At 43.8% G+C, this 25,000-nt stretch overlaps 2 protein-coding genes across 2 annotated transcripts; both read left to right on the plus strand.

The window, feature by feature from the left end:
• Positions 1-7,053, plus strand: LOC121304618 (tetraspanin-1-like). The gene is made up of 7 exons (XM_041235851.1): positions 1-73; positions 2,209-2,415; positions 3,573-3,647; positions 4,435-4,542; positions 4,624-4,752; positions 5,276-5,368; positions 5,936-7,053. Exons 1-7 carry the CDS (start codon positions 17-19, stop codon positions 5,987-5,989), a joined length of 723 nt encoding a protein of 240 aa, XP_041091785.1. The 5' UTR covers positions 1-16; the 3' UTR covers positions 5,990-7,053.
• A 1,055-nt stretch (positions 7,054-8,108) lies between these two features.
• LOC121304595 (tetraspanin-1-like) lies at positions 8,109-17,187 on the plus strand. The gene is made up of 8 exons (XM_041235808.1): positions 8,109-8,210; positions 11,955-12,053; positions 12,681-12,878; positions 13,040-13,114; positions 13,479-13,586; positions 13,956-14,108; positions 15,113-15,196; positions 16,805-17,187. The coding sequence occupies exons 2-8, from the start codon at positions 11,985-11,987 to the stop codon at positions 16,859-16,861; spliced, it is 744 nt and encodes a 247-aa protein (XP_041091742.1). The 5' UTR covers positions 8,109-8,210; positions 11,955-11,984; the 3' UTR covers positions 16,862-17,187.
• The last annotated feature ends 7,813 nt before the right edge of the window (positions 17,188-25,000 follow it).

Genomic DNA, 25,000 nt, shown 5'->3' on the forward strand with positions numbered 1-25,000 from the left:
GACGTCGTGAAACAAGATGGGCTGCTTTGGCTTCCTAAAAATGCTGATGTTCGTATTTAACGGTGTCATATTTGTAAGTGCTTATATACTGTTTGAACAAAGTGCCGTATTGCCAGAATGTTACAGCAAGCTTGTATCAGCGTCTTGAAACACTGGACCTGTGTTTCTACCAGAAACCCTCACCCTTTCAACGGCTTAATCATCCAGCTGCTTCCCTTATTGCCTGATATGCTCTACAGCCAGTAACACGACCCTGGCAGGACGGGGCAGCTACACACTCCCCTGCAAAACAAAGCCTTACACAATGTAAACTCGCTAGAAGACAACCGCGCAGTTTGAGAGCGGTGTCGCCAAGCGCAACGGGGGTAAGAGCTATTGCGTTGTTTGGTTAGCTAAGGTTATCTGAGACAAATTAATTTATAGGGGATAACAGTAGGCAAGCGCCTGTGAAAAACGTACAGAATGTCATAAAAGAGCCGAGAGTCAGAGTCTATGAGCTGTTTGTAAACAGTGTTATCGAGCAGGAAACACTTAGAAAGTTTATAAATAGTTTATCACACGAAAGAGAACAGCACACGATATAATTAAAGCGTGACTCAGTGAGTGAGGGGGGGCTGTCCCAAGGTCAAATGTCCTTGAGTTTAAGTCTCTTCTTCCTGGATATTTTCCTGAATGTTTTAGTTCCTTCGCCGTTATCTGCAGTCTACCATCCCCTGCCCCGCGTTATTAACATTGCGCTATTCATCTTCCTGGAATGAAGCTGCAAAGCCGACCTATTCAAGGTAAATGAAGCCATGTTTTCATGTAACTATTCTTAGGACTGCATTTGCTTATCTGCTCGTCGTCATTTGCTTTGCCCGGTCGTTCAATTCGAAATGTAAATAACAGAACATTGTAATAATTAAGTCATTCTCTCCCCCACGTCCCGTCCCATGTTTGCTTCCCGAATCGTATTTGCTTTCTGTTCCTCGTTTGGCCCTTGTTAAACTCACTGTTTTGAAAATAACATTCCTGGTTTTCAATTCCTTTGGAAGGAATCCCAATTAATATTTCAGAGACCTGGTAAAATAGTTATGACGGTTCAGCTGCTATCGATCGCTGATCAGTGACGTGCTGGGATTGATTTTTAAAAAGCAATTGGAATAGAGAAATTGACACAGACTTCTTCTGACACGGACGCGGTGCTTGTTTTGCGTTTCCAGTACACCGGACTGGCTTTGGCAACAGGAAAACAGCACAGACTATTGTCGCAACGAGCGCACACCAACGTGTGGTTGATGCTGCAAACCGACATGCAAATTATCCAACTTCCTCCTCCTCCTTCAATATCCCGCATGTCCCTTTTCTTTCCATTGTTAACATCCTGACAACTTTCTTTACACTTCTAACTCTTAAAGCCCCCCCGCCCCCCTGCCCCGCCTGAACCCACACTGAAACTGCAAACGCTTGACGATCAGTTTCTGCTTATAAAGCTGTTTTATTTTTTTATTTTATTTGTTTGTAACCCTGGTACCAAAGTGCACAAGCTAGGAGCTGCAAAGTTAATCATTTGCAAGCCAGTTTTTTTTTTTTTTTTTGTAATAACTGACTGGTTTTATTCCTTGTGTAAATATGAGACTGTGACAGCAAACGAATGCAATCGCGCTGTAAACGCAAAGCAGAAACCCGTCTTAGCATTTGGAGTGACGTGCGTGACGTGATCCCAGCTGTGACCGGAGTATAATGACATCAGAATTGAGCAAGATCTCAATCCACGACACCACCCCTTCCTGACTATAATAATAATAATAATAATAGCAACGCATACAGGGTTATGCCTGCAAGTTACAAGGGACATACGCCCCCCCACACACAAATAAAAACAACGATACTAACTTTATTATTTTTTGCAATGAGGTGCAGGGGACAGGGTTGAGCAATGACTGGCAGGATAGATCTGGTCTTCCAAAGAGCGCTTCACGTCCTCTACACACAGGGGCAGCGAGCGGGATCAAACAGCTGGATTGTTAAAGAACATTTCAAGCTGCGAGCCAGACCAGACCAAAAAATGTTGTTTTTGAAACAGAAGACGTCTGCACAAGATGTAAAATGCATATAGATAGATCGATAGATCGATAGATAGCAACGATGGTCCATGAAACGATTCAGTCATACATGAGTCTATGCAGCTTCCTCCACACTGTCTAAGGGCTTGTGTCTCTTCCTCAGCTTGCTGGAGCTGGTGTTCTGGGAGTGGGGATCTGGGTGAAAGTGGACGGAGCTTCGTTTACTAAACTCCTGGACTCGGTCAGTCCGGACCTGAGCCAGGTGGTCAACGTGGGCTACCTGTGCATCGCCGTGGGGCTCGTGCTTCTCGTCATGGGCTTCCTGGGCTGCTGTGGAGCCATGAAGGAGAGCAAGTGCATGCTGCTGCTGGTGAGTGTGGATCTCAGTGTCGCTGCACAGTGTGGATCTCAGTGTCGCAGCACAGTGTGGATCTCAGTGTCACTGTGCAGTGTGGATCTCAGTGTCGCTGCGCAGTGTGGATCTCAGTGTCACTGCACAGTGTGGATCTCAGTGTCACTGTGCAGTGTGGATCTCAGTGTCGCTGCGCAGTGTGGGTCTCAGTGTCACTGCACAGTGTGGATCTCAGTGTCACTGCGCAGTGTGGATCTCAGTGTCACTGCAGTGTGGATCTCAGTGTCACTGCACAGTGTGGGTCTCAGTGTCACTGCACAGTGTGGATCTCAGTGTCGCTGCGCAGTGTGGATCTCAGTGTCACTGCACAGTGTGGATCTCAGTGTCACTGCACAGTGTGGATCTCAGTGTCACTGCGCAGTGTGGGTCTCAGTGTCACTGCGCAGTGTGGGTCTCAGTGTCGCTGCGCAGTGTGGGTCTCAGTGTCGCTGCGCAGTGTGGATCTCAGTGTCGCTGCGCAGTGCGCAGTGTGGATCTCAGTGTCACTGCACAGTGTGGATCTCAGTGTCGCTGCGCAGTGTGGATCTCAGTGTCGCTGCGCAGTGTGGATCTCAGTGTCGCTGCGCAGTGTGGATCTCAGTGTCGCTGCGCAGTGTGGATCTCAGTGTCGCTGCGCAGTGTGGATCTCAGTGTCACTGCACAGTGTTGATGTGAATGTGGATCTCAGTTTCTATATATTGATTCCAATATTGTAAAGTTACACACATACAGCTTAAACGTTTATCGTTAGACACAACTAATGTGGCACCGAGCTATAAACAGAAATGAGTTAATGATCGGTCACCTGCTTCTCTGGGAGACAGCTGGGGTACGGAGAGGGTCATCAGGAGAGGATTCAGGTCAGCTTGTCTCACTTCCACTTCCAGGGGCCTGTCTTGTATATCTTAACTAAATGTGCGTGAAGCTAAGCCAAGATCAGGCGAGTTCTCACTCTCCCCTTGGTTCCTTGTTTGGAGGAGAAAGCCTCTCTGTGCTGATAACAGCATGCCTTGCAGCTGTGCTCAGGACAGTGTGCTTCATGATCTTTATGTAACCTTCATTAACTTTCATTAACCTGCACCTTCAATCTAATCCCCTGTGTGAGTCAAACAGCTGTGTGCTTTCTCTCTCCCCAGTTCTTCATCATTGTGCTGTTGGTCTTCGTGGCACAGGTTGCCGGAGCTGTGGTGGTTCTTGCCTTCTCCTCTTTGGTAAGAAGTAGTCTGTATTGCGTCCTCTCAGTCCCTCAGCTCCACTAGAGCCACAGTGCTTCCCTCCCAGTCTCTCCTCAGCTCCACTAGAGCCACACTGCTTCTCTCCCTCCCAGTCTCTCAGCTCCACTAGAGCCACACTGCTTCCCTCCCTCCCAGTCCCTCCTCAGCTCCACTAGAGCCACACTGCTTCCCTCCCTCCCAGCCCCTCCTCAGCTCCACTAGAGCCACACTGCTTCCCCCCTCCCAGTCCCTCCTCAGCTCCACTAGAGCCACACTGCTTCCCTCCCTCCCAGTCCCTCCTCAGCTCCACTAGAGCCACACTGCTTCCCTCCCTCCCAGTCCCTCCTCAGCTCCACTAGAGCCACACTGCTTCCCTCCCTCCCAGTCCCTCCTCAGCTCCACTAGAGCCCACTGCTGCTTCCCTCCCTCCCAGTCCCTCCTCAGCTCCACTAGAGCCACACTGCTTCCCTCCCTCCCAGTCCCTCCTCAGCTCCACTAGAGCCACACTGCTTCCCTCCCTCCCAGTCCCTCCTCAGCTCCACTAGAGCCACACTGCTTCCCTCCCTCCCAGTCCCTCCTCAGCTCCACTAGAGCCACACTGCTTCCCTCCCTCCCAGTCCCTCCTCAGCTCCACTAGAGCCACACTGCTTCCCTCCCTCCCAGTCTCTCAGCTCCACTAGAGCCACACTGCTTCCCTCCCTCCCAGTCCCTCAGCTCAAATCACAAAAAATGGTGGTAAAAAGTATCTTTGAAGTTTTTTATGGATTTGAATTTATTTTTCTAGGCTGATATAATTGTCGCTCAGGTTGGAAATGTAGCGAAAGACAGTCTAGAAAAGGACTATGGGAAGCAAGCGGACATTACCGCCGTGTGGAACACGACCATGAAGCAGGTGAGACGAGCTCGAGGCTGCTGGCAATCTGGAACATCAGGAAAAGAAATTCTGATGCTAACGTTTCTTTATCGTTTTTAGCTGAAATGCTGTGGATTCAATAACTACACGGACTTCACCAGCTCTCCCTTTAGAAACTACACCGGCAACTACCCTGAGCAGTGTTGCAAGAGCATGGCCAACTGTACTCTGTCTGAGGCAGAAAAATCGGTATTCGCAGAGCATTGACATTTATTGATCATTCATAGATACACCATCAGAGTTAATTACAAGGGTCTATTGCAGTGTACGAAGACCATCTTAGAACTGCAGCTCTGGCTAAGAGTTTTGCACCACAGTGATTGCCCGATGTTAAATAAAAGATCTAAATTATGGTCTGTCTCCATCCTAAAATTCTAGGTGATGCAAAACACCTGGCCTGAGCTGTATATAGCGAATGCATGTGCATGGCAGTGTGTGGAATTACCTTTCCTTATAAAGCACAAAGGAACAGTGCCTGTTCAGCCCTGAATTATTTTTTTGTTGCGCTAGAATGCAAAGATACTGAAAGGGATACAGTACAGGGGGGAGGCAGGGGGGGGGAGCTAAACTTATATCAAATAAATCGGACTAGATTACTGTTCCTTTAGTCATGGCGTCATTCTTGTCGGAGTCTTTTAAGGTGATATTTTTTACCCTTTTGGTGTGATTGACGCCCCTTGTCCTAAAATGCTTTTAAAAATCTATTTTCCAGAAAATTGATGGGTGTTATAAAGCGATCCTGGATTTCTTGAAGGATAATGGAAAGATCCTGGGAGCGGTCGCCTTGGGAATAGCTGGTTTGGAGGTACAGAGCTGAAAAAACACCCAACTTAACAAGCCCCTGAGTAAAAAACTGGTCTTAATATCAATGTGAAGCCGTTCCTGCACGCACGCAAGGGGGTCTCCGCGGCACAGAGATTAAATAGGGAGACGAGGCTAGCTGTGTTTCTTCCACTTGAAGGTTATTTTCTGCTTTTCCGGCTTGCAGCCCAGCCGCACCTCAACTCCGGTCTCCCTCCCTCCAGTCCAGGGCAGACTTGAGGCACGGAAACTGAACTGCTCCCTCCCTCACCTCCCTACGAGAAAGGGTGCTCCCTCCAGTCCAGGGCAGGCTTGAGGCACGGAGACTGAACTGCTCCCTCCCTCACCTCCCTAAGAGAAAGGGTGCTCCCTCCAGTCCAGGGCAGGCTTGAGGCACGGAGACTGAACTGCTCCCTCCCTCCCTCACCCCCTAAGAGAAATGCTAGTAATATCTCTCTACATAAAACCCCGGAACGCTGTTAAATACCTGTGTGTGTTTTTTCGTCTCTACATAAAACCCCGGAACGCTGTTAAATACCTGTGTGTGTTTTTTCGTTTCTTCTAATTTCAGATTGCTGCAATGGTGGTATCCATGGTGCTGTACTGTCACATTGATTCAAAGTAGCCAGCAGAATTCGGAACATAGCAAGAGGATAGCCCTGACCCTCCTATAGGAAACCCCAGAGAACAGACCCCAACCCTCCTCCGAGAAGTTTCCCATTATAGGCGACCAGTGACGCTCTGCATTATTGACCCTTCCCTTTTTGTAACCCACAGCCAACTGTCTTAGACGTTTGCAATCAAAGGCGGGTGCATGCTGTGTTATTAGTTTGATTAGCTGTTTATCTCCCCTGGATTGTGAGGTGCCAAACGTACAGCACTCGGTGTTTGCCAGCGCGGTTCCTTGCTCTGTGCGGAGGCATTATGAACAAGCCAGTGTAAAATTAAGCAGCTTCAAATCACGTCCACTGTTTTACCTTCCTTTACATTTCACGAGGGGGGGGGGGGGGGGTAGTTTTGAGCTGCCCTCAATAGCCAGCCGTACAACAGCTGCAACGCAGGCTTGGTCAGCCCCCCCCCCCCTCCGCCAGCGCCATCTAGAGCACAGCAGGGGATGCCCAGCAAAACCAAAGGAAGCCTCTAGATGGCGCTTGGCTCTTCTTTCAAAGACATTGGCTTATCTAGCCTGGGCTTTATAAGTCTATGGCAGAGCAGCTAGAACTGAAGAGCAGTTCCTGAGCTTGCAATCAAAGCAGCTGAACATAGCAAGCTCCAACTTTGGGTGACTGCAAAGCTATAGACCCCTAACATGATTGTAACACATGCCAAAGCTTATGGGAGCGTTCCAGTACAGTCTATACACTGTATATAATCTCAGATACACACCCTATTGCAGTCTCCTCGTGTTGTCTTGTAATGCTGAAATAAGGCACAGGAATTGATTCGATTCAGCACACGCTAAACCAAACTATAATTTCCACCCTTCGGTCTCAGTCACATCAGCTGACAATGGGTTAACTTCTCCATCGCCATTTCCAAAGAGCAAAATGTGTCAACGTTTAACTCAATCAGCATTCTGCTTAGCAGTTAGCAGTTAGATAACAATAGCACTCAAGATCGTTAACTCAATATTAATGCTTCAAAAATAAATCTACAATGACATTACACATGCAAATAAAGTTATAATCACAATTAATCACAATTACATATATATATATATATATATATATATATATATATATATATATATACACACACACACACACACACACACACACACACACACACATAATTCAACTGTACATGTACATTTCATGTACAGATTTTCATATTTAACAAAACCTGTAATTTTGGAAGCCATTAAAACCTTATAATAACGTAAATTATTAATTATATAATACTATATATATATTATATATATATATATATATATATATATTATATATATATATACAGAGCTACATTCGTGTGTCTCGATGTAAGCGTATATTATCTTTAAAATCAAATCCAATGTAAACAAACTGTGAATTAAAAAAAAAAAAAAGTTTTTGCCTATTGAATTGTTTAATTAAAGGTTAATTACTGTTACACTTGTGTGGGTTTGTGTGTGTTTTACAGGAGTTACAGGGTCTCTTATATTATTAACATATCAGTAATCTCATTAAGTCGGTTTTTCAGTAGTTGTCCCTGTTTTGTTCGGCTGTCCTCTGTCTCCCTCTTACGTCCAGTTTGTAACAACACCATGTTTGCACAAATACAATTACACTGAAGGTATTCAGCAATGCTTATTTAAAAACACACATACACAATATCAACTGTAAATCAACAGAAATCTAGTGATACGTTTTTAAGTAAACGATGCGTTTGTATTAAATAAATTTTCTCCTTGGATAAATAAATACAATTAAAAAAAAAACAGAAATAAAGTAAAAGGCGATGGTTGGTAACCAAGTCACTCCTAATTTCAGTTTTTTTTTTTTTAAATGAATGTGTTTGTTTTTCAAGTTTTAATTTAATACAGGAATTGTGCAACATTAACATAGAATATGAGCAAAGAGGAAACTTTATGGGAACCGGCTAGGCTGGCATTAAATTATCATATCCGGCAAGATCCTTACTACACAGCAAAACATTAATAACACAAATAAAATAATAAATATATAATAATAATCTGTGTTTTTTAAAAGCTGCGCCGGGTTTGTTTACAATGTTTTGCTGCGGATTAAAAAAAAATCGTTCGGTAACCATGACGACGCGCGACTTGCGCCCTAAAAAGCCGTTTGAGCCGATATTGAGAGATAGAGATATTTATATATATTTATACATTTAAACACAAACACAAAGCGGTAAGTACGTTTATAGTAAATTATTATATTTTCATACGACGCGCCGCGCCTTTTTTTGGGGGGGGGGGTCACGTACACCCGTCTGGAACATTGTTATATATATATTATTTTTGTTATGAAATTAATATTATACAGCTCATATTTTTATAAAGATACGCATTTAGGGAAAAGTCAATATGAACGCAAGTCTATTATTTAATAAACCTGCATTATAAAGATACGCACACACACACACACAATGTAAAACCTGCTTACCAACCACGCTTTGCAAACACTTAGCAGTGTTGATTTAAAGCCAAAATTAACGCAAGTCTGTTATTTAATAAACCCGCATTGTGTCGCGCAAGGTCTGTCAAAATGTATTAAATATACGAGCACTCCGTTATCGCTCTTTTATCTTAACGTTTGCAGGGTAAAATGTACTACTTCTGTAATACATGAAACACAGACATAGAAAAACTTACTCAGCTTTCAATGTGAATACATTTTGAAGAAATTAAATGGCCTGAAACTATTGTATTTCATTAATATTGCTAATACAACATGCAGTGTATAACGTGGACAGATGCGCTGCACCCGAGCGGCCCTTGTTGCATTTCACTCCTCCTTGTGTGAATGCATTAATGCCTTCACTCCTCGCTGTGTGCATGCATTAATGCCTTCACTCCTCGCTGTGTGACTGCATTAATGCCTTCACTCCTCCTTGTGTGCATGCATTAATGCCTTCACTCCTCGCTGTGTGACTGCATTAATGCCTTCACTCCTCGCTGTGTGCATGCATTAATGCCTTCACTCCTCGCTGTGTGCATGCATTAATGCCTTCACTCCTCGCTGTGTGCATGCATTAATGCCTTCACTCCTCGCTGTGTGCATGCATTAATGCCTTCACTCCTCGCTGTGTGCATGCATTAATGCCTTCACTCCTCGCTGTGTGCATGCATTAATGCCTTCACTCCTCGCTGTGTGCATGCATTAATGCCTTCACTCCTCGCTGTGTGCATGCATTAATGCCTTCACTCCTCGCTGTGTGCATGCATTAATGCCTTCACTCCTCGCTGTGTGCATGCATTAATGCCTTCACTCCTCGCTGTGTGCATGCATTAATGCCTTCACTCCTCGCTGTGTGCATGCATTAATGCCTTCACTCCTCGCTGTGTGCATGCATTAATGCCTTCACTCCTCGCTGTGTGCATGCATTAATGCCTTCACTCCTCGCTGTGTGCATGCATTAATGCCTTCACTCCTCGCTGTGTGCATGCATTAATGCCTTCACTCCTCGCTGTGTGCATGCATTAATGCCTTCACTCCTCGCTGTGTGTGCATTAATGCCTTCACTCCTCGCTGTGTGCATGCATTAATGCCTTCACTCCTCGCTGTGTGCATGCATTAATGCCTTCACTCCTCGCTGTGTGCATGCATTAATGCCTTCACTCCTCGCTGTGTGCATGCATTAATGCCTTCACTCCTCGCTGTGTGCATGCATTAATGCCTTCACTCCTCGCTGTGTGCATGCATTAATGCCTTCACTCCTCGCTGTGTGCATGCATTAATGCCTTCACTCCTCGCTGTGTGCATGCATTAATGCCTTCACTCCTCGCTGTGTGCATGCATTAATGCCTTCACTCCTCGCTGTGTGCATGCATTAATGCCTTCACTCCTCGCTGTGTGCATGCATTAATGCCTTCACTCCTCGCTGTGTGCATGCATTAATGCCTTCACTCCTCGCTGTGTGCATGCATTAATGCCCAAGCCCGGCTGATTTCAATGTCTATAGTGCTCTGCAGAATCTTTGCTGTCATTTGCAGGGTGCAGTGACACCGCCCGGCCTCGTTCACCGGAGCCGCGCACTTAAACGTGTTCAAATGGCTTATTATTAGCGATCTTTTACAGGCTTGCTGCACGAAGCACAAAACTGCACATTAATGGCATCGAGGTGAAGTTCGTCCCTGCCAAACTCGTTCACCCCGATCGTTGCTATCATAGACAATTCTGCAGCAAACGGATTCCCAGGATCCCTGGTAATAACGTTAATCAGAACGAAGTACACTTTCAGCCTAATAATATAATAATAATAATAATAATAATAAATAATAATATAATAATAATAATAATAATAATAATAATAATAATAATAATAATTTCTCTTTGGTAATCCACAGTTTATTGAACCCAGCTAATGTTCAAATTTGATATAAAGTGTGTGATTATGGTGCTGCTTTATTTTGACATGCCTCTGCTGAGCAGTTAATCAAACTGGATCATGAACAAAGCAGCCAGGTTTGTATGAGAAGGCCAGCCTCATCACTCAGTTACTGGCGTCTTTAAACTGGATGTCTCTGAATTGCACAAGGCAATCACACTGTGTACCTTCTGTGTGCAAAACTTCAATGGGTTTGTTGCCAGGTTACCTAGGTTTGTTGCAACAGGTAAATAAGTATATAAGTGCCTTGTAGAAGGTTCTGGGTTGGCCGGTCAGCATTTAGCTACAGCGCCCCCTATGGCATGGAGGGATATGATCGCGGGTCAGATAATGTATGAATGTATGATGAGATCATCTTTTAGAGCGATTGTTATTTTTAGGGCTGTGAAATAATTCCTGCTGTAAATTCAAATTTGATGGATTAGGATTGAAGTACAGTGTCTACTAGAAATAGTGTGGCGTTGCTACATTTTAATTTTTCGTTCATATTGAATTTGAATGTTTGCATGGGCACGTTCCTCAGTGCTTTTTCATGGCTGGCTGCCGCCCTGCTTATAGAAATGAACCATATTCTAAAACTTGTAAAATATTTTTACAACCAGGATTTCACCAAAGTGAAAATAACTAGCTCACATATTATTTTTGTGTTATTCACCGCCATACATTTCTCAGAGGGTACCTGTGGTGAAAGTGAATATCAAATTATTTCAACTGAAAATATGTTTCCAAATACTTCTGTCACATTTTGCAGCCCCTCCCATTGTTGTGATGGGCTATTTAGATGCACATGTTCAGATGTACTGGTCATTTCAGGGGAGAATCCAGCCGTCTCTGGAAAGAAGTTTAAGCACTAAATGCTTAGGATGTTAGAATCTGATTTGGTCCGCCTCTGCAATCAGGATCTCGTCCAGTCTGATTTAGAAGAGGAACCACCTGTGATGACTCACTTCTGGCGCGCTGCAATCAGGATTAGCAGCTGGACTAATTTAGTCCAATCAAGTGGACTAAACCTGCTTAGTCCAGGAGTTGGACACATCAAGTGGACTGTGTTGGGTACGCTGCAACTGTCCCTGCTATTCTAGCCTCTTCAGGCAGCGAGAGTGATGATTCAGACGAGGATAGCCGCCAGCTCTTTTGGAAACAGTCAGTGGATAAACCCACCTGCGATTCTGTGTGTTCGGTTGTAGATATGATCGCTGACTCTTCAGTGATTCTTCAGAATTGCACGATGCTGTACAGCTGCTGTTTAATGCTGCTGGTCGTTCAGCCTTCCCTTCAGTCACATCAGGTGTCATTGTACTGTAGGGAGTTAGATATGGTAGCAACACAGCAGCCTGAAGATAGCATATTCTGTTACCGGCACCGCAATGCTGGTGGGGGGACAGGACGAAATGAGTGTCCCAAGAAGAGATCTGGGGACGCTGGGATCAGTGTTCCGAAAGTGGGATGTCTGCTAACTTCAGAAATAGAGCTTTGATAATGTGTTTCAAACGTGCCTCTTGTTCAAATGTGCAGCCACTTTTAATCTATATATGTTTTTACAGATTAACTGAACCTCCAGGGACTGCACAAAAATGTCTGAGCTTACTAACTTGTACGCATGTTTCAAATACTTGATGATGTTCTTCACTGGAATCATTTCCGTAAGTAGTCCATAACTTTATATAGTGGCTACCCAGTTTACATTCGCTCTATTGCTCAAATGTACAGTTTTGAAATAAATGCATCGTAAGGCATGATATCTGGTTCTGCACTTAAAGAAACGATTGTTTCCATGCCTCAGGTAGCGTAGATTTCCTTTTATCATTTCATAGAAACAGTAACATTGTCCTCACCCCATCAATACCAACCAGCACCCCCCCCTCTCCCACCCCACTGCCCAGCACACTGCTGAATTGAAATGGCTAAGGAAGTGATACAGACTCCCTGAAAACAGTTTGCTTTAACCTCGTGTTGCACCAGATTCCATCTTTTAAAATGAAACACGCCTTGCAGTGCATTTCATTCTTTCAAAACTTGGAACAGAGCTGTCGCCAACAGAAGTCCATGTGAGACAGGATTCCGAGTGTTATTATTGAGCTACAGCCCGCCACCAAAATGCTGATTGAAGGCTGATTCATTTTGGAGACGTGAATTTGATTTTCTGTCAGTAACAATCGCACATTCGCTTCTACTTCCATCAGATGAGTCTGGCAGGTATTACTGCCCCTGTCCGTTCACAGCTAACCCTGTTCGTGTTTCGTGTCTCGCCCCTTGCCTTTGTTTTCCAGGTTGCTGGCGGTGTGCTGTTAGGACTGGGTCTCTGGATTAAATATGGAGCAGGCTCCTTCATACAAGCTATCGGCCCTTTCTCAACGCAGTTTATCAATATTGGGTACATCTGCATCGGTGTTGGATCTGTGCTTGTAGTCGTTGGTCTGGTTGGGTGTTGTGGAGCCTGGAAAGAGAACCGATGCCTTCTTCTGCTAGTAAGATTGCAGTATTGCTGTTTAGTGTTTTGCAGTGGTGTACTGTGACATGTTTATATGATGTAAATATAATGTCGCCAGCACAAGAACTGTATCACCTCCTCCCTGTATTGGTGCTGCATAATGCATGATTACATTTGTGTGTGTGTGTTTCTCGACAGCTCTTTTGCATAGTTTCAGTTGTATACATTGCTGAGGTTGTCGGAGCTGTACTCATCTTCATCTATAAGGATATAGTAAGTGGATTATTATTATTATTATTATTATTATTATTATTATTATTATTATTATTATTATTATTATTATTATTATTTTTAAGCTTGCACTTGCACATGTCTTGTGAACAACTTGTTGGATTGAGTTGAAAAAATACACAGAACCAAGCTAGCATCAACAGAAAAGGGCACCCCAGTGTGAATACATTGCTGGTTCTATACAAGGTAAAAGTATATGAAACTAGGTCAGGAATGACATTATTACACTGAAGAAGACTCTGGTCAAAACCTAACTCTGCTTCAATGAGCTCCTTCCAGGTTTTAAAATTGCTTTTTCAATTCAGCGCCTCCAGCTGTAGTTTTGAATGACTTGCTGTTATTTCAGGTGGAGTCTGTTGTTCGTAACGTCAGCCGGGACTCCTTAATGAATGCCTACGCTGGTCCTGTCGCAACAGACTCAGTATCGCAGGCGTGGAACTTCATTATGTTAAAGGCAAGTATAAATACTAGCTGCGTCAATCGCAAAATATTGAATTATAGGAGGACAGTGGCTGGATTAGCCTTCGTTCCACAAGTCTGCTTTCAGGAGACAGCAGTGGAATTCACATTGCCAGACAAATATACAGTTTACTACAATTTGACAGGACTCTTATTCAAGTTGAGCACAGTGCTCTTGCACTTGTGTTATCCCTTTACCATCGTTTACAAGTTTTACAAGGGAACTGGTGGTCTGTTCAAGATTGAGTATCCCCAGTGTGTTTGTGAAGCTCATACTGCGTCTGCTGCTAATTCAGAGTATTAAGGGTTAAACCAGTTATTAACATGAAAATTCAAAGCATTTTGTTTTGATCCCCCCCTGCAGTATCACTGTTGTGGGTTCGATAACTATACAGATTTCACTGGATCCCAGTTCAGTAAATCCACAGGGCTGTCTTACCCTAAGACCTGCTGTGTGAACCTAAAAGATCTGGAATGTGACGGAAAGAATATGCAAACGACTCTCATTCACGCAAAGGTATTTTATCTTTCTACACCTTTTTTTAAAACATAAAATCTATTGGTTTATGTCTACTTTTTTTTTTATTATTAAATGTCCTTACGCCAATAAAGGGACTACAAAACCAGCCCCGTTAACAGCTTTGATGTTAAGCTGAGTAAATTGATTTAATTGAAACATGCCAGAGTAAGTAAGTATTTATTTTTGACGTGCTGAATTGCACCTTGCCTTTGAAAAGATCCACCAGGAGGCGCAATTGCGAATGCACAGAATTCATTTCTTTCTGTGAGTAAATAAATAAATAATGACGTCTCTGATTCCAGTAATTTTTCAAGGTCTGTGGATGATGTGCAGATTATTGTGTTTTTCTGTAGCGTTTACAAACCTCTAAAAATACATTATCTGAAGTGACAAAGTCGGGGTGAGTGAATATGAAGGCAGTGGTTTGTGTTTTTTTATATTTCTGGTTTGCTGTCTTCCAGTTCATTTAATTGTTTTTCATCCAGATCTCATGTCTGCTGGCTGCTGTTGTTTGTTTTTTTGCTGGTCACTTAGTTTGATAGTCACTGTCCATCTGTATCTGTAAACAAGGTGGCTATCAGTGCTTTCAATTCTGTGAGGCAGCGCAGTGATTTAGAGTATGTGACAAGACTCCAACCGTCCCTATCCATCCAGTACACGGACAGCTGGAACCTTGCTCGACCAATCACATTGCCTGTTTCAGGGTCAGAGCCTGCTCTACGGAAAGCCATTGTGCAAATGCAGCTGCTCAGGGTATGTTTAGGCACGCTTTGTTTCCCTGCGTTGCTCAAACAGAATGCTCCACGAAGCCTCATAGTGGGGTTATTTTCACTCCTCCCCTCGGGGAGCTCCTGGGTTATCTTCAGCACTCTGAATGCTCTAGTGCTGAGTCCTCTATATAGCTGTCTCTCTAATGAGTTCATCTCACTGTTTCTGACGAGCTGCTGTGTTCATCATGTGACATTATACCAGACGCGATGAGCTCTTCTTTCTTGTTTTAGGGTTGTTTCCGGTCGATGATTTCAGTGATTCAGCAACAAAGCACGATTATTGGTTCGACGGCTGCTGGAATTTGTGTACTAGAGGTTTGTCTAGTTAGGAGAAGATCTGCGATTTGAGAACGTTGCCCAGAAGTGACACACAGGATATTTACAGCGAAGTTGCTTCTCCTTTAAATGGAACTAGCAAAGGATATACTTACCTAACTAAATTGTCTTTAAAGAACGATTTATCAGCAGGCATTAAATAAATCCGTTCATTCATGCGTTGATTTCAAAACAAGAAAAGCTGTCCTTCCCTCACCTTTACAACAGAGTGCCAATCAATGTCAAATAACTTCCACAACTGAATGTTTTAAAAGCAGATTGGAAGCGTTTTTTCCTGCCTCAGCGAGGCCTGTCGAAAAATAGCAAATAAGACTTGTTTCATGTGTTTAAAAGCGATTTAATTAGACAAAATGAGGAAACAACATTCCGCCTCATGAAATTGTTCCTGTTTTCCATTCACAGCTGTAGTAAAGTGTTAACTGTGACGTTCTAAGAGATATACTGAAGTGTTAGTTCTGTTTCGAGAGAGTTAATAAGAACAGGACAGCTCAAGTTTTGCGCGTATAACGTAAACACACGGTTGGCAGAGTTGACCGCCCCGTGTGACAGGATGTTATAGTGTAGCGCCACAGGGCGGTTCATTTCAGCATGTTTGAGCCCGCTCTGAGCCCCACCTGGGTGCTTATTCCATACGGCTTTCCAGAGCTGTTTCTGGCAGAGACTCACAGCTGTCGTTGAACTGTATTGAGTTCTTCTATCTGGACAGTTTTCAAGTCTATCGTTGTGTTCCTCTCACTCACCCAGTCATAAAAAACATTGACTGTCCAGTTGGTTTGTCGTTTCGTGGATGCTTCCTTTCTGTCAGATTCTGTCTTGTCTAGTCCCTCACAGTCGATCTACAGGTCTGTCTTTTTTATTTTTTTTTTCTTTCTCTGTGAGAGGTGCTGTCTGGTCTCCTGACTGCTCTGTGTTTTGAAGGCTCTCTGCCAAACAAGGTTTCCACAGTTGTCATGTTGTTCAAGGTCAAATGTCATTTAATTGACAGATGTGGCGGATTGGTATGTCTGTCTAGGTTTTCTGTGAGGAGGTTGCCGGAACTAGATCTGTGATGTCATGCTGGGATAACGAGTTGAGTGCAAAGCTGACCAATCAGAGCTCAGGAATTTTTCTTGCCATTTTCATATTATTTATTTAATGCCTGCTGATAAATTCTTCTTTAAAGGCGATTACGAGTCAGAGCATCAGCACTCTACTAACGGGTGCAGAAATGACATGTTTCGGATTGGTCTACTTTTGCTGTTTTGCATATTAAAAGGTCATATTTCATATTGTGGCAGCTGTGATGAATATTAAAAGATGGTACTCTTTAAAGACTGTGCTCAAAGTCATATAAGTTCTATTTTATACAGCATTTCAGTTTGCCATTTTGAAAAATACAACTGAGATTCAGTTTTAGCAAATTGCAAATTTCTAATGTAGCAAAAACTCTAATGTGTGAAACTAAACACGGGTGTCCTTTTGAGCCCTCCCCTGTGTTGGGAGTCGTGGAGTTTATAAGCGATCTGCAGGTGTGTTCCTAACTTACCTTTAGAAGTATTTATTAAATGAATCTTCAAATCTAATGCCATTTCTTTCTGTTCATGGAAGGTGGGGACTATGATTGTGTCTGCGGTCTTGTTTGTAAGAATTGGACAACGCAAATAAGAGGAGAAGACATTCATGAAATGGAACTTCATAGCAGCCCTTCGTTTAACATGCATTTCCTTTACCCTGCACTGAAACATTGCCTTCAAACAGATTATTTTACCCCTTCGTGTTGTGTTTATCGTTGTAGATATGTTTTTAAATAATACAAATAAATCTGGTGGTACCTCTTCAAATTGCCTACCTAAACCCTCTCTTCTGCGCAGTAGAATGCATGTTGTTTATTTGCATGCATTGGTTTCCTTAGCATCTTTTTCACGCAGTAATTTGTAGAGTCTGTTACACCAGTGAATACAAACATGGTCATTTTGGCCACCAGATACCATTTCAAGCAGTTTCAGTACTGTTTTTTTTAATTGTATGTTTCTGTGTAATATCTGTTAACAAAATACTTAATAAACGTTTGTTATATATTGCATAGCATTGTACAACTTATTTTGTGCTGTAAGACTTTTTTTTTTTTTTTTTTTTGGAGAAAACTTCTTACTTGGTAAAGCATGGGAAATATCGATTATGTAAGAGTGAGCGACACAAAGGTAAAGACTATTGCAGAACGCGTCAGTGGACAGTGGCAAGTTTGTCAGTTGTTGTGTGTGTTTCTTGCCACTGGGTGGCGCTGTTGTATATAATAATAAAGCATGGGCGGTGCTTTTTTAAAGTCACGTACATAACATTTTGGTATAAATATACAAATTTACAAAAAAACCACGTGTTAGATGGATGGTAGTTGGAACCCTCCCGAAGAATATGAAGCTAATGTAACTCTCTGGGTTGGTGGTACGCAGTAGTACAGAGCAGGCATGTGCTCGGGTGATGAAATCGTGTTTTTTCAAAGCGATAGGAAACGATACCAAGCTGCAGACCAGGCCTTGTAGCCAGAACCAGGTCATGGGTTCAAATCCCAGCCCTGCCACTGACCGACTCGCTGTGTGTGACCCTGAGCGAGTCGCTTCACCTCCTTGAGCTCCGTCCTGCGGATGAGATCTTAAATCAACCTCCTATTGTAAGAGACTCTGCGTATAATGCGCAGTTCACAGCCTGCCTCTGCAAAGCGCTTTGTGATGGGGGTCCACTGTGAAAGGCGCTATATAAAAATAAAGATTATTATTATTACTATTATTATTATTATTATTAAATATTCACTTCGTTTCAACAAGATGCAGTAGGTGACGTGTTTTGTTTTGTAGTTTACACTTCCTGCTCTACTTGGTTGTGGTTGATTTTCTTTGCAAAGACTATAAGATATATTGAGAGAGAGAGAGAGAGAGAGAGAGGAGAGAGAGAGAGAGAGAGAGAGAGAGAGAGAGAGAGAGAGAGAGAGAGAGAGAGAGAGAGAGAGAGAGAGGGAGAGAGAGAGAGAGAGAGAGAGAGAGAGAGAGAGAGAGAGAGAGAGGAGGGAGAGAGAGAGAGAGAGAGAGAGAGAGAGAGGGGAGAGGGAGAGAGAGAGAGAGAGAGAGAGAGAGAGAGAGAGAGAGAGGGAGAGAGAGAGAGAGAGAGAGAGAGAGAGAGGAGAGAGAGAGAGAGAGAGAGGGGGAGAGAGAGAGAGAGAGAGAGAGAGAGAGAGAGAGAGAGAGAGAGAGAGAGAGGGAGAGAGACCAGCAATTAACAGAAGAATTGAAGCTACCCACATTACAGGACAGCACTGCGAGAATGCAATTCATCGTGGTACCGTGATTTCTATTTAATTAACAGAATAATTGACTCCCTGAAGAACAGGAGAGGAAACACGAGCTACACCGGGAGGAAAACAAGCCTTTAATGTCGGCCCATGAGGGTACGGTGTAGAGGGGGTTTCCGTATTGTATGAAGCCTCTGGTTCGAGTGACCCCTGTCCTCTGTTTAAGTAGCTGTGCTCGGATAATGAGGAGCGTCTTTCTGGGGTCCCGGCGGTACAGAGCTAGTTTGTCTGAGGCAGATGTGATCCCCCCCTCTCTCTCTCTCTCTCTGCTTGGCTCAGTCACCTGCCGGCAGCTATTTAGTTTTTCAAGCTATTTGGCAATTGAGAGACGATAGCTTTGTACTTTCTCCATGTCAGCAAACAACCCCGCATCTCTAATTGACTCGTCTTTGGCAGAAGATAGCAAAAGCTCATCTCCGGGCTAGAAGCTCGTCTCCCGAGTGTAACTTTAAAAAAAAACACGTTTTTTTTTTTGTTGTTCTGCTTATTAGCGTTCGAGTCGGGCTTTCTTCAGCGTCGAGAGATAAGGGTACTTAACGGTAGTTATTGCAACGTGAGTGGAAACAATTTCATGTAACGTTAACTTTCCCTTTGAGATCCAATAAAAAAAAAACACCAACTAACTGCTCACTCCGTGAAATACTCTAGTGTGACACCGCCAGCTTTTCAGAAAAGCTTAGCATATTTGCACGCTTAAGTTTGCAGTTTAACATTTATTATTATTATTATTATTATTATTATTATTATTATTATTATTATTATTATTATTATTATTATTCCGGTTTATAAAATATATTAAATGGTCTGTGTTTTGGGTGCGATTGAACCGTTACACGCTGCCAGCATTGTTGTAAATGAAATGTCCTTCATTTTCATGAATTTGCAGGTCTGAGCTGGGTGTCTTATTAGCTCGGTGTCGGTTACCGAGGTCCGGGGCTTTCTCTTGTTCGACACATTGAAAGAAAAGCAACGCGCAGATTGTGTGCAAATAAACACACGACACATCAAATGTAATGTTCTGTTCTATTATATTCAATTATATATATACTGTGAAAGCAGCAGTAATCTTTAATGAGTTAAATATAGAACTTGCCTATACACTGAATTTGGGTCCTACACTCCTGAAAACAATTCAATGGCTAGTTTCACAGGTCACCATCAGCACTGATCTCGGATTACTTGTGATTAAAATCTCATTGGGCAGTCCAGGATTGGGGGATTTTACCTGGGTCTGTGAAACCAGCCGCTGAAGTGTTCTGCTATAAAACGGACTATTCAAGGAAAACGAACTCGAAGTCGATTCTTAGAAGCGTTAAGGACGAGTGACACTATGAATGAGCCCATTACACCGTGTGAAGTGAAGACTGGGTCTGTCCCAATCGAACTGTCCATTTCTTTCTGGGACACGTCATGGGTCCTTTGACTGTTGACCGCGCCAAACGTCTCGAAGCAGCTAGTGATTCCTGGTGCACGAAACCAGGATGAGTTAGGTTTCATTTTTAAAAGGGTACCGAGGAAAGTGACAAGACACTGGTGCAGGTTTTTCGAAGGCAATGTCCGGATTTTGTTTGTTTTGTTATTGAAGGCAGTGCCTTTTTGTTTTGGGGGGGGGGGGGGGGTTTTGTTGGGGGGGGTTCTTCGCAAGCCTGCTCACTGTAAGTACTCATTCTGTGCATTTCTATGGGCTTCTTCCCATTAAACTAGAACTGGCGCGTCTCACACCAGGACCAGACAAAGGGAACACGCACTGTTCTGTTTCACTCTCTCGTAGTTTGTACAGATAAAAGTATATACGTCACACTTCACAGATTTCTCCAGATTTGAAAAACTGCTCATACAATTGGCATGAAACTCGCTAGGAACATTAGCTCCCTTATACAAGTTCCCCATAGTAAAAGCATAGCAAAGTGTAATAAAGCATAGGGAAGCATTGTAAAGCACAGAGAGGTCTGGTAAAGCATAGAATAGCATTGTAAAGCACAGAGAGGTCTGGTAAAGCATAGGGAAGCATTGTAAAGCACAGAGAGGTCTGGTAAAGCATAGGGAAGCATTGTAAAGCACAGGGAGATCTGGTAAAGCATGGGGAAGCATTGTAAAGCACAGAGAGGTCTGGTAAAGCACAGAGAGGTCTGGTAAAGCATAGGGAAGCATTGTAAAGCACAGAGAGGTCCGGTAAAGCATGGGAAAACATTGTAAAGCACAGAGACGTCTGGTAAAGCATATTGAAAACAAGTCATGGTAAACTAACCGTTATAATAGTTTGCTGTATGAGTAGCACAGCGTAATGAAGCACAGGTGAGCGTTGCAAAGAACAGGAAAGTAGGGAAAAGCATATTTAAAAACATGGCAAACTATGAGAAATGCATAGTGGGAAAAGCATTTGCAAAAACACCTTGCAAAAAATTGCTTTAATCTTTTACAAGGTAATGTCAGAGTCGGAGGATATAGAGGGGTGTCTGTCTGTCCACACAGCCGCCTGTCTGTCTGTCTGCCTAGCACTCTACACGTGTGCATGTGGAGAAACGCGTGTCTGATTGTCACGGAGTTTGGCATTCACGTTATTTAAGAGGTTCTTGTTCAAATACATTGGGGAGAGACTCGAGTTTCACGAGGAAGAAAGTGACCATTCGGGTGACCGGAGCCAACCTGCTTGTCCGTTTTAAACCCTGCACCTCATCGCAAAAAGAATCCTTTCTGTCAAACGTTTTGCATCAGCTGGAATTTTAAAATCGAGACATCATTAAAAAAAAAAAAAAAAAAGGAACATAATTTAGATCTGTGTAATTCAATATAACATTATTTCCTTCGACTCTATGGAGCCACATGAGTTAATTCTATAGGGCGATGCAAGGCTTTTCGACCGAGCTGTGTGTCTCTTGTACCTTGAAGGGTTAAGAGAGTCGCGATGGGATTCTCTGCTAGCAGGAGAGCAGGTGGCTTCAGCGTTGAGGGGATGCGACAGCCCAGCTTGGCGCTTGCCAGAGCTAAGTGGCGTACAAGGAGAGGAAAAAACAACAATAAGAACACAGAACGCATTTAGAAAGCAGAGAGGGGGGGGGGGGGGGGGGGGGAGAGCATACTTGAGTGTTGCATTTAATGTGACAGACGTGCCAGCTCTCTATCCTGCAGTGCACGGTGCACTCGACTGTCATTAGACTGAGTTAGTGAGGGAGGGGTATGGGGATTCGATAATGAAAGAATGCTCCCCACAGCTAGATTGCTGTATGGTCCTAGTCTGGGACATTGGAATCTTTTTTTATTATTATTATTTAAAGCTCAGATAGAAAGAAAAAGAACACGCTTTATTCACAGAGCCGATTGTGATGACGCTTGTATTGTCCGAGGCATGTTATTGAGGGTTCCAGAGTCTGGTGGATGTTAGGAGAGGCCTCGTGTATCCCTTCTGCTGTATTACCTGGAGAAGGAGAATCCGTATTACAGTCAAAAAAAAAACTGTGCTCAGCCTAGCAGAATGTATTTTATTATTGATGCATCGTTTCCTCTGTGTCTTTTTTTTTTTGCTAGGCTTGTTTTTACATTCTGCTGTATCGCAAGCGTGGTCATCCTTGCTACAGAACACATCGCAAGCAGCGTTTGTGGAGGGTTTGAATATTCCTCCCATCACAAGGAGAGCGGGACGGCTTCTCCTGTATTTATAAGCAGAAGCGAGTCTGTGTGTCACAGCTGTTTAGGCGAGCGTGTTGTAAGCAAGTGTTTTGTCGTTGCGTGCTGTCGGTGCCCTTTCTCGTTCTCCTTCAGTTTGATACGCCTGATTAAACAATGCGTCCTCATCTATTTGTCCTACCCATATTTATTTTTTAACGCTAATATCACTGCCCTTTCTAAGAGTCTGTTGGTGGTCTGGGCCTTGTTACCCACTCAGTTGTTGCCCGTGTTTTTCAGAACTTAATGCCGCTTGTTACAATTTCCATCATGACCTTCCGCGCTCCTACATTTAAACGCACGCTGAGGCTGCATCCTGTCTACTTGCCTGCCTGAGGCTGCCCGGGGGGGTTGCCTGAGGCTGCCTGGGGGTTGGGTGTCCTGCTCTGTGTGTGGACCGTGTCAGGGATCTGCTGGCCATTCTGTCCGTCCTCGACAGAGTAACGGTTTGGTAACGAGATGCGCAAGGCGGCGCGCCTCTTCCTAGCGCACCACACGAAGAGGGCTCTAGTTTTACACGACAGAATCGCTCCTGGTATTTGTTCATTTGAGAGAATTTATCAGTTTAGAAGAAAGATATAACAGATCAATGACGTCTGAAATGAACAGCACACACTGCTCTGTACAGATCCGATTTCCTCCCGCTTCTCTGAGAGGCCATGTGAGGGGAATCTCGTATATCTGAGGGGGTATCTGGTGTATTTGAGGGGTATCTGGTGTATTTGAGGGGTATCTGGTGTATTTGAGGGGGTATCTGGTGTATTTGAGGGGGTATCTGGTGTATTTGAGGGGGTATCTGGTGTATTTGAGGGGGTATCTGGTGTATTTGAGGGGGTATCTGGTGTATTTGAGGGGGTATCTGGTGTATTTGAGGGGGTATCTGGTGTGTATTTGAGGGGGTATCTGGTGTATTTGAGGGGGTATCTGGTGTATTTGAGGGGGTATCTGGTGTATTTGAGGGGGTATCTGGTGTATTTGAGGGGGTATCTGGTGTATTTGAGGGGGTATCTGGTGTATTTGAGGGGGTATCTGGTGTATTTGAGGGGGTATCTGGTGTATTTGAGGGGGTATCTGGTGTATTTGAGGGGGTATCTGGTGTATTTGAGGGGGTATCTGGTGTATTTGAGGGGGTATCTGGTGTATTTGAGGGGGTATCTGGTGTATTTGAGGGGTATCTGGTGTATTTGAGGGGGTATCTGGTGTATTTGAGGGGGTATCTGGTGTATTTGAGGGGGTATCTGGTGTATTTGAGGATCTGGTGTATTTGAGGGGGTATCTGGTGTATTTGAGGGGGTATCTGGTGTATCTGAGGGGGTATCTGGTGTGTTTGAGGGGGTATCTGGTGTGCTGAGGGGGTATCTGGTGTATTTGAGGGGGTATCTGGTGTATTTGAGGGGGTATCTGGTGTATTTGAGGGGTATCTGGTGTATTGAGGGGGTATCTGGTGTATTTGTATCTGGTGTATTTGAGGGGGTATCTGGTATATTTATCATTGTAATTTTGCTGTTTTCCTATGCTGGCCCCATTTTTATACGATGCATTTACCACAGTTTACCATGTTTTTTAAATATGCTTCACCACACCTCTCTGCTGCAATTTCCCTATGCTATGCTTTCACTGTGCTGTATTACACTCTGCTATGCTTGCACTGTGCTGTATTACACTCTGCTATGCTTACACTGTGCTGTATTACACTCTGCTATGCTTACACTGTGCTGTATTACACTCTGCTATGCTTGCACTGTGCTGTATTACACTCTGCTATGCTTTCACTGTGCTGTATTACACTCTGCTATGCTTACACTGTGCTGTATTACACTCTGCTATGCTTTCACTGTGCTGTATTACACTCTGCTATGCTTACACTGTGCTGTATTACACTCTGCTATGCTTGCACTGTGCTGTATTACACTCTGCTATGCTTGCACTGTGCTGTATTACACTCTGCTATGCTTGCACTGTGCTGTATTACACTCTGCTATGCTTGCACTGTGCTGTATTACACTCTGCTATGCTTTCACTGTGCTGTATTACACTCTGCTATGCTTACACTGTGCTGTATTACACTCTGCTATGCTTGCACTGTGCTGTATTACACTCTGCTATGCTTGCACTGTGCTGTATTACACTCTGCTATGCTTGCACTGTGCTGTATTACACTCTGCTATGCTTGCACTGTGCTGTATTACACTCTGCTATGCTTGCACTGTGCTGTATTACACTCTGCTATGCTTGCACTGTGCTGTATTACACTCTGCTATGCTTGCACTGTGCTGTATTACACTCTGCTATGCTTGCACTGTGCTGTATTACACTCTGCTATGCTTGCACTGTGCTGTATTACACTCTGCTATGCTTGCACGGTGCTGTATTGCACTCTGCTATGCTTGCACGGTGCTGTATTACACTCTGCTATGCTTGCACTGTGCTGTATGTTTGCCAGAACTAATTTTCTGTACAGTAAAAGCGGGTCGGCGATAAAGGTTATAAGAGGTAACAACGGGGATTTGGAGGGAAGCTGACACCTGCGTACCCGTCACACCGGCACCGCCGCGGTAACTAGAGAGCACCTCTCTGCCCGATCGTGTCTGCGGCCAGTCGCTTTTGAGCAGTAATGGAATTGCGGAGACATCCTACTGCAGCGTCCAGGACTGGGCATTGAAGAGGGGCAATTGAGGACAAAGAATTGCTCATCATAGAAATGACAGTGCTCGGGAACTGGCGAACCCCATCGCAGTTACAAACCCCAAATACAAGCTGTTGAACGAACCCTCCTTCGAGCGCTTACAGTTCAACGA

Source organism: Polyodon spathula, chromosome 38 (genome assembly GCF_017654505.1).
Source record: "Polyodon spathula isolate WHYD16114869_AA chromosome 38, ASM1765450v1, whole genome shotgun sequence".
In the NCBI taxonomy this organism is placed as follows: domain Eukaryota; kingdom Metazoa; phylum Chordata; class Actinopteri; order Acipenseriformes; family Polyodontidae; genus Polyodon; species Polyodon spathula.